Below are 10508 nucleotides of genomic sequence, written 5' to 3'. Positions count from 1 at the left end.
TTTAGAGATGTTGCACAAATGGAAGAAGTCTTACATATTTGTTTAATATGTGCGTTGAAGCTTTCCCAACTGAGAGAAGTGACCCTGACGTATCTGCATCCATAATACGAGTCGGTGGAATTCAGCATTCCCTTTATTACCTCATTCAGCAATGAAGACAATGAACCATTGAAGTGTGATCCTATAGTTATAACAGTTTTCCAAGCAGATGCTCTGTTCTGCAACATTACACTGCTGCATTAAAATGTATAAAAACTATATTGTTATGATGTTGATGCGCCGTGAATAAAGATTAAAAAGCTGAACATAGCATCAAGTCACACAAATCCTAAATAAAGGCAGGATGTAGACTGAACCACCTTTCAGGAGGAAGAGAGAGAGTGTACATTTTTCTTCTGTTTGTGTGTCGTGTGTTATTTTTTATTCCTGCTCTTTTTGCTGCTGTAATGCTTTGAATTTCCCAACTATGGGACTGATAAAGGCTATCTTGTCTTACTTTATCTTTACATTTCCAACCTAATGAACGGGCATTTCCCATCTGCTGTTTTCTTTGTATGACCTGCATGAAGCAACATGGTAAAACCTTTTTGTTGTAGTCCATCCTCAGGTCCTCACAGTTACCAACATTATTAAATAGTCTTCATTAAACTGCCCTTCATGCTTTTTGTTGACCTCATGACTTTTTTTTCTACTTAGGTCAGGAAAAGACAAAAGAGTTTTTTTTTAAATTATTATTAATTGACCACAGTTGTGGTTTTCAGGGCTTTTTTTCAAGTTATTTCCCATTTTATTTTCTACTTTCTGTTCTCTTTATTCCTCTCTCGGTTTCACTTCCTGTCCTTTTCAGCTTTCCCTCTTGATATTGTGGCATTTCTCACATGATCTAAGAGAACAAGCTGACAAATTTTCTCTACCCATAAAGGAAACATTTAATACTTTCATTTATCTTTCAGAAACATTCATATACAAAATGTGTGATTTTATTCCCTAGACAGGAGTGCTATTATGGAATATGACTGTTAAATGTAAGCAGCAATTAAATCTGTCAGAGAAATGCAGTGAAGTGCAATATAATAGATGTAGAAAGTGACAGGTACGAGTTTATATCTTCATGAATCACCGAAGTTCTCAGGCGCCTTAAGTGTATTTAAATAAGCAGTGCATTCTCTGTCTTGGCTCAGCTTCCCAAGATGCAGCACATCTCTCTGGAAAAGATGGAGGGGAAACAAATGAATTTTATTTTTCTATAGCTCATGTTTGATAGTTGGCATCTGAACTGTTTCACTGAGATTTGAATGCAAAATGTTGTCAGTATTTGTATATTTACACGACAAAAGAAATATTATTGGAAGATACACAAGCAGGGAATGTGCAGAGCATTACATCATCAACTCATGCGTTAGCCTCACCGGCTATCCGGGACTTCACAAGTGGCCTGCTGATGATGACTGAAGACGCAGACTGTACTTGCAGCACTGAGCTGTTAGCAGCACCATAATGCCCCACATGAAAACATCAGAGGTGGAGCATTGTCCCGCTGCAGTCTCTGCTGTACGTGCTGCTCTGGGCCGCTGTGACACTAATCAAGAAGGACAGCCTGAGCGTGACCTACTTCTGTAGGTGGCTCCTGCAGGCAGGACAGTCACCCTGGAAACAGCCTGAGCCGCCTCCTGCCAGATGGAGGCGATGATACTGCAGCTCAGGCTTTCCTGTTTTATGATGCCAGTCCTCTGGGTCAGTGCTTCTCAGATGGGTCGGATCATGACCACTTTATGATCACAAGCTGCACAAGAATCAGCAGCAAAAGATTTGCTTTCATTTTCTGAGCTGTTTCTTTATCAGAGGAAGCTGTGACGTCTGTCATTGCTTCATAATTTACTACATTTATAAGCAATAGGCTTGTATAGCAGTATTCCTTCTTGGTCTCCAAGTAAGAATCCTCTGGCCAGGCAGCATTATGTTGTCTGTCCATGTTATTAATTTAACGGATTATTACAGCTTGTTTCAGTCTACTGTGTCTTCCTGCTGCACAACAAGTGTGAGCTCTCCAAAATACAAGGGCCGCCTATAAATGAATGAACCATCAGGCGCTGATGAATATTCCGGTGATTAGGCCAGCTGGCCACCATTCCCCAGCAGTGATCTCTAACAACCGTTCCAACGTGTCCATCCCAGACAGCTCGTTGCTGTTTTTTTGCTTTCAGCCAGACTGAAAATTTGCTTTTTGGAAGCTGCAGGAAGCTCACACCAGCTGACCTGATAGCCAGTGTTTTGTCTGTGACTCCACATTTCCTTAAATCTGAACAATGAAGGTGAAGAGTGCAAAGATAGCACAGAGACACAACAGACCCCTATGCCATGTTGAAACTAATCAGGTTCATATTTTGAGTGAGGCTTTTTTGTGGATCTTTGCCCACCTCAGAGTCACAGGATTTCTTCTACGCTGCTCTTTAAAACTTTGTTCATTCCAGCTCCTAAATCTGATGCAGTTCTGCATCAGCTGCAATCACAGCAGCGACTTCAGAACACAAACACTGTTTTCAGCAGCGCCACTGTCATCCGAGACCTTTAATATCTGTCCGCTGAGCAGGCACACTGATGACATCAAGCCTGCAGAGAGGCCTGTACAGGCAGATCGCTATTTTTCCTTGTGTTCTGATTCTTTCTGACCAAATATGTGGATCAGAAGTTTAGGACTAAAATGAAATATTTACTTTTTTATGGATCAAAGACTTTTGGAATAACAATAATATAATAGTGTAACATACTTTCTCATGTGTGGGACAGTTGCAGTCGTCAGTGTCATCAGAGTTCTCATCAGTCATGCTAATTACTTCTGATACTAAGAATACCCAAAGTTACTGCTAACAGTATCATTACACCGAGCTTGGTTGTGATCCCAGTGATATATTGCCAGGACAATATTACTTATTTGAATTACAGTTGTAAAAGTCAGTAGGAGTCACCTGAGGGGAACCTGTGACAGCCCTGGACCCCCAGGGGTGCCCATAGCCCCCAGTATGATTGTGAAATGATGGATTCTGTATCATGAGCATGAGTTTGGCTTCTAAATAAAATCAAATAAAATGCAATGTCCTGACTGTGGTGACCCTGTTGATTTTGATTGTGTGATCCAAATACAATCACACACTTATTCCTGCTCTTAAAAAACAAACAAACAAACAAACAAACAAACAAACAAACAAACAAACAAACAAACAAACAAACAAACAAACAAACAAACAAACAAACAAACAAACCCCACCCAAATCCCAATAATTTAAAGGGTCTAAATTCATATTGTGAATCCGAAATGTGGGCGAAGCAGTCGTGATAAATGACCGTCAGTCACAGATCCCATCATGGCGGGGATCTGTTTTTTTTTTGCTTTCGCTTGTAAATACTTCGGATATTTCAAATCTATAAAGCTTCATTGTTTCAGCAGCTCACGTTCAAATGCTGTATTGAATATTCATGAAAGTTGTCTTGGCCCATTGGAGGATAAGTGTGTCAGGTCTCTGCAGATTCATAGCGGGAAACCGGCGATGGTACTTTCAAAATAAAATTAAACAGCTATAGAAAGAAAGATCACGCTGGCTTTTGGACTTTATTTAGATTCCATTTAAATGAATCTCTAGCTGTAAAAGTTTGAATGAACACTGGAGGGTTTTTCTACCTGCATTAACGGAATTGTACTACTGTAATACTTCACTACCAGTGGAAAGTAGGTGAGACTTTTTTGCTGTTTTTGGTAAGATTTCCTATTTATATGTGTTTTCTCAGTTACACACAGTTCACAGGGTTTGGGGTTTTATTGACATATACCACTTCAAAAATTGAAGTTAAACCTGTTTGGAAAACAAAATCGAGAGCTTTTTACAGCATAAATGTGAAGCCAAATGAAACTTAATTTGAAATATAAACATTTCTGGCTTCTGTGCTGATTTAGTGTCTGTTAACAACAAAACTTGACTTACCTGCTTAAATAAAGGTCACGCTGACTTTCTGCGCCCCTAGTGGTATCAATTTGTATTACACTAATGTGTAGCCTAGCTTATACCAACTTCCGTTAATATCAAAAACACAAAACAAAGATGTTTATGAAATAAAGTCATAGCAGTTGTTTCTTCACATTATCTTAATAGCTTGAGCTAATCTTGGAAGATTTTTAAGTCATTTTAAACACAGCAAATACATTTTAGCACCCTTAAGTCCCAAAGTGGCCTGAGACGGTTTTCAGCAAAGAAAATCTCAAAAATTTACAAGATCGCAGAATCTTCAAGTAACACATTCATTACTTTCAATTGACTCAAAACTTTAAAAATAACTTAACTGTGTTTTATATTTACAAATGAAAAAGTTTAGAGCAAGGCGCACACTAAAAGTGAATTCTTACAAAAAATATGAGAAAAAAGCTGTTTTGGTTAGCTGGAATAATCTAAGGAGCTTGGAAAGAAAAGCGACTGGACTTCAATAGTGGGTCGACAACTCTCTTAAGAGACAACTCCCACTAGGGCTTATATAGCTGGGACTCTTCACCATTTGGTCTTTGAACTGATGAAGCTTCTGGAATGAGAGGTGAAATGAAAAGAATCTTAAAGATGTCCGGTCGCTCTTCCTTCTAAGCTTCACAGATTACCAAGACCTGGATGAGTGAGAACCTTCACAGACTTAACAGACTAATTTAAAAAGAATAACTAGATTTTTAGGGAAAGAGGAAATCTACCTAGTGCACTTAAACAACAACAACAACCCCCCGGAGAAAAACGATTACTCTTTAATTCAGTCAAAAAGCATATGAAGTACTTTTAAACACAGGGATTTGCAACATGAACGCCTCCAGAATTTTGGGTGGCACCACTAAAAATATCAAGGTGGCCCAGGACAGGAAATAGTGAGGGGACATACAAAGTGACACAATACAAATGAATGAAATTGCAGGATTAATAACAAGATAACGTTTCAACTCATTGTAGGGTGTCTTCCTCTTTATTAAATGTATTGAAATTTTTTCCAACATAGAGTGGTCTTTCCAACAAATTTTGTGGGGAGGCCAGTGCCCCCACTATTTCCCCATTGGTGGCGCCCCTGATTTGCAATCAGTGCAACAGGAAATAGTAATAACGTATAATAAATTTTAAAGAAAGTAATCAGAGGAACGGTGACGCGCATCTGATTTATTTTGAAAGGCTTCACCGGAAGTGCGTCTTCTCGGTGGGTCGTGTTTGCCGGTGTCGGTGTGTAGGAGCGGCCGGTTCCTCCCAGCAGCCACACCGTTTAGAAGCAGAGCTTTTCTTCACACAGCAGCAGCGGCACACACCGGATATTCATCTCATTAAAAACACTCACGGCTGGAAGCGGCGAGAGAAGAAGGACTCTTTCCTCGCTCGGTTATCCCTCCCCGTCCCGCCTCTCTGATTTGGGTCGTCTTTGCTCTTTCCCCCCCCCCCATTTTTATTTTTTATTTTTGTACATTTTTGCCTGTGACAGTTTCTCCGTGGCGCACTCAGGTTTCTTTTGCTGACATGGTAGATTATCACGCTGCCAATAACCAGTCGACCGTCGGCGGGGCGCAAACGTACATGGAGCAGGAGAACGACTGGGACCGAGACCTGCTGCTGGACCCGGCCTGGGAGAAGCAGCAGAGGAAGGTAAGGCAGCCGAAGTCTCGGGGCCCAGCTGGGCCGAGTGGAGCCGGGCTCGGAGGAGGCGGGCAGAAAGAAAAATGGCAGTGGAGGAAGGATGCGATGGGGAGGTCAGAGACCGAGTGTGGGCCTCGGTGTAGCTTCACAAACCCCGCATTTACTCCCAGTGCTATTCGCCTTCTCTCTCTTCAGCCCGGGGGTCCTCCGAGCTCTACTCCTCGGTGCAAAGCCCCCCCACATAAGCTGGTTTCCTCTCTCTAAATCACTGAATGAAAAGTCCTGAGTGTGTGTGTGTGTGTGTGTGTGTGTGTGATATTAGCTGCAGCTTTCACTCCTTCAGATGTGATTTTTTTCCCCTCCTCTGAGTGGAAACAAGGCGCCACATTGTTGCAGAAAAATCCACGCTGTGATTGTGCAGACAGCTCAGCCTCACGATAACCGCACAGCGGACTTTACGAAGGCTTCGTGCAGGCGGCTCGCCTCCCTGGCACGCCTGCTTGTGTGGTTGGTTGGAGGCCGATAAAATTGTTGGAAGATCCGACCGATACTGTGGCGTTAAAGGCCGATATTCAGAGAATTTCAAGTTGAGGATTCTCAAGCGTTTCGAGAGATGCTTCGGGTGATATGCGGGCAACTGAAATTCTTTCGCGGTTAACTTTTTTTCTCTTCTATCCTTCAGAGTGCTTTGGTCATTGCAGCTATTCTGAGATCGGTTACAAATGATTACATAGTGATTTGTAGATCCCGTGATGATCGAGGTTATTTAATCCCAAGCCACAGTGCTAAGGTGTTAAAATGAAATAAAGCTGAGCTGTCAGCAGTAATGCTGTACGAGCAGAGCACTTCTCTCTGGTGTGACAGTGGTTCTTCTCTCAGCTCTGGACGCCCACTTCCTGAGCTGCAGATTTGAACCAGCTTTAGGATTATTCAGCAAAAATGTGGAGAAGCCAAAAAACATGAAACCACTCAGTTGGCACCGTGAGTGCATCTGGCTATTCAGCTTCACAGATCACCAACACTCTGACCCCAATAAGAACATTTTGAGTCTTTTCAATAATCTGAAACGTGGTCCCCTTCCTGTCCACGCATCTTTCTCTTCTTCCTCCTCAGCAATGGCTGAGCTAGCTTTTTTTTATTCTTGAACTGCTTGATATTCTGCAAAGTGGTTATAAATGATGTTACACTAGAGCTGCTTGAGTATGACAAAAATACAATTATTTTGGTTATGTAACATGATTAATCCTAAACTTAGTCTTATAATGATGTACGATTGCCCTCCCAAACTTGGATATAATTCAGATGAGAAGGTGTTGAGGGTGACAGCTGCTGCTGCGTCCAGACTAGCAGATGTGACGTTCAGTGGATGCACTTGATGTGTAAAAGAACCCAAATTAGGTCTTTGTAGGGAAGAAGAATGCAGACAAACTAATCACTTTATACTTTCCGATTAATTACCCCGCCCTGTGATGCACCCGTGCTCTTACCACACCACTAAACCGCTCCCACATCAAATGCTTTACCTTCTAAATCTTCAGAAGGGAGCGGCGAGGCGGTCTAATGGAAGATAATTTGAAGTGAGGAATGATTAAGAGTATCTCTTTCATTGACTGGCTGGATGACTGACATACTTCTTGTTGGTGTGACGGCATGCCGAGCCTCGACTCCTGCATTGCTGTTAGGCCGCTCAGCATTTTAGTCATCGCTGACATCACGCTCCCTCCACCTGAGGTTAGGCGACTCTGTGCGCGCTCTGCGTGTTTGCCCACACATCGCACGGGTCAAAGTTTCTTGTAAAGGAAAACCTCTCCTACAATCATTAACAGAGCGGAGGCCTGCAGTACAGACCTGTGCTGAGGTTGGGTCCTGCAGTGGAGGCTGATGGGTATTTGGTTGATTGGGGACGCGTCCTCTTGCCAAACATTTAGCCAGAGTGATGAGGTAGGGAGGGGTACAAGGGCAAATTCCTGTGGTGTATTCATTCAAACTCGCTGTGCCAGTTACTACGCAAAAATGTAGATATGCCTCCCGCAAGCATATCGAGACAAATGGCTATAATGAGTGTGGGAATGGCTTGTCCTCCCTGTGTGTGTGAGGGGTGAGTCTGAAAGGTCAAAAACAGGAGCAGTGTGTCACAAGCAACATTTTCCATCCTGCTGCCTGCAGCCCATTGACAGCGTTGAGTGATATAAGAATGGAAAATCAGCTGGGTTTTTATTAGTTTGGCCTTTTTTTAATTTTGGGGACACCGCAGCTCTACCTCATCGAGTCACGAGGACACTCAAACACTGAAACTTTTCAGTAATCCAGAAAAGAGAAACAAATGCAAGAGGTGCTTGAAAAGAAGACATTTGGCTTTATGCTGCACCAGAATAACTTGTTTCAGGACTCCTGTGAGAGTCATTTCAGCTCTTTGGCAGAAGCAGCGTTTGTCCTTGTAGTTGTCCGTTTCGTACATTTCTCAACACCCCAGAGTAGCTGGACCGAGCCCACGCAAGTCCAGTAAATTGCAGTTTGTTACAGACGAAGCTCCTCGCCTGACAAACGTGCAATTAAGTCTTTCTCGCTGCTCGGTCGCACGTCCAAACACGCCAAAGTACGCAGTGACGCCACCGAAGGCTTTTTTTATTGCCGCTGTGGCAGACTGCTCATGCAAATCCAGCTCCTCAGCGACAGTTAGGCTGCGCATACTTTTTTGTGTCACGTGGCAGGGAGGAGGCAGGGCCAGGTGGGTGGATGAGCTAACGAGGAAAGTAGTAAAGTACTTGGCATCACCAGAGAGGGGCTGTTCTTATTTATCGAAGTGATACTACTTTGAGGTTAATGGAAACTTGCCCCACCACTAGCTTTGGGATAGTTCACACAAAAAGGACAACAGCAGCTGATAAATGTTTTTCAAGTGAAAGAGCCGAGGTGAAGATTTCTTCTTTGCAAAGAGACAAAAATAAAGAAACCTACATGCCAGAGTTTCCTTTCTTCCCTCATCTCCTGTCAGGAGCTCGGAGCAGTGATTGGGAAACGTTTCCTCTCGTAAATCAGCTGTGGTCACCGACTCTGATGGTTATCGGAGGTTATTTTCCTACACTGACAGCCGTTTCAATCTCACAGCCAGTTTGTACTGAACTGATTGTGATATGGATGCAGACTTTGTAACTGACTGAAGGGTTGTGGGCAGTAGATGGGAATCATTTCCATTTTACAGTACCTGTCAGGTGGCTCGTTGGGGCGATTTTATACCTGTGTTAATTATGCTTTTTATTTCTTAGACAAACAGTCCTTTACAATCAGAGTTGATGTGTTTCGGTGCAGATGTGTTCTGCAGTGCAATTTGTTTACAGTGAGCCATCCCCCCCCGCCACACACACACACAAGTGCTCACATTAACAACACAAAACGCACACTGAGTTTTCTTCCATTGCTGGCAAGGTGGGCAGCTGGGCACAATGATAGTTTGTTCTTTTGCCGCCCACTTTCGCATGCTTTCTGTGGAGACTGTGTGGCTGGAAGAAGAAGAAAGTTCAGATGGCCCGGTTTTGGCTCAGGACAAACTGTGAGTGGCATTTTTGTCAGGACAAATGGACCGAACAATGCATCCTGCACCACACTGCATGCAAAGGCTGCCAGGCTGCTTTTCCCCCCCCTCTCCCAGCCTGCCTTCCTGCTTCAAAACAACATTTAAAGGAATGAAGGGAGCTGAAAATGTCTGAAGGAGTCTGGCTAAAAAGCCTGTTTGTTAAACAGCCGTGGTCACTAGTATGGAGACAATAAAAGGAACCATCGGCCTGGGGTGTGGCGGATATCGGAGGAAGCTCGTGTGTTCAAGGAGAGATCAATTGAAGCTGCTTTATAAGATGTCACCACCAAAAATGTGTTTTTCATGTTTAGGGTTTTCAGAGTTCAGAATAAACCAAGTGTGTATAAGATCCAATTTATTATAAAGTATAATTATGTATACTGTTGGGAAATTCCTCTCTGCATTTAACCCATTCACTCAGTGAAGCAGTGGGCAGCCATTGGGCCCCCGGGGATCAGTGTGTAGGGACGGTACCTCAGGGTAGCCGTTCAGTGGATTCGAACCCCCGACCTTCCGATCATGGGGTCACCACTCTTACCTACTGAGCTATCCCTGTGCCATCAAGTAGGTCAGGGATCAGAAAGTGTTCTGATCTGAAATCAAACCATGATCTTATGCAGTAAAAACGAAACCAAAACAATTAGACTGTACTGTGTTGTTGTCTCTGTTACTATGTTGGAGGTGGGCAGCTGGTTACGCTGTCCAACTATAAAACCACAGTGAACCAATCAGGAGCGGAATATCTTATCTGACACAGATGCACTGTAGCTGTACGTGTGGTATCAGGGAAGAAGGGATTTTATTGGCCAGTCCAAGTCTTCGAGTCGTTTGGACACTGGGTGCAATTATGTCTCTTACATGGAAGAATTGATTGAATTATAGCTGTGGGATATTGGCAGAAAACATAATAAATATGGACAGTGTTCATAGCTGTCAATATTTGTTAAAGCTTTTGTTTAATCAGGAAGTCCCTTGAGAGTAATCCTTTGTTATATTTTTTTTGGCCAAGAATGGAAACTATTACAAAAAACAAAACAAAGAAGGTCCAGCCTGGTTTGGATGTTAGACGTCTCGTATTTGCTCACAGTAAATGTAGAAAAGCTCATTTCTTTACGTGTGAAGGAGCTGATACAATAGTTTGCTGCCTGTTTTATGAATCTACGACTTTAGATTTCAGTGGATGATCTTGCTCGACATGATGACACAGGTTAGTGAGGTTGCTTGTCTCTGGTGGCACAAAACCTCTTCCTTGTTTTGGTCTCTAGTTAAAACGGCGCTGTTCCTGCACCACC

General features: G+C 42.9%; 1 protein-coding gene across 4 annotated transcripts in view; it reads left to right on the top strand.

Moving 5' to 3' along the window:
* Positions 1-5220: 5220 nt before the first annotated feature.
* Positions 5221-10508, top strand: part of LOC102212156 (alpha-actinin-4-like) — a 52026-nt gene continuing 46738 nt past the window's right edge. For all 4 annotated transcript variants that reach the window (XM_005737427.2, XM_005737425.2, XM_005737426.2 and 1 more), the window contains exon 1: positions 5221-5651. In XM_005737427.2, the coding sequence (XP_005737484.1) occupies positions 5526-5651 (126 nt within the window). In that variant the 5' untranslated portion in view covers positions 5221-5525. The remainder of the gene's footprint in view (positions 5652-10508) is intronic.

Source organism: Pundamilia nyererei, unplaced genomic scaffold, assembly GCF_000239375.1.
Source record: "Pundamilia nyererei isolate P.nyererei 1_Seehausen unplaced genomic scaffold, PunNye1.0 scaffold00076, whole genome shotgun sequence".
In the NCBI taxonomy this organism is placed as follows: domain Eukaryota; kingdom Metazoa; phylum Chordata; class Actinopteri; order Cichliformes; family Cichlidae; genus Pundamilia; species Pundamilia nyererei.
This window is presented reverse-complemented; position numbering and strand designations above follow the sequence as displayed.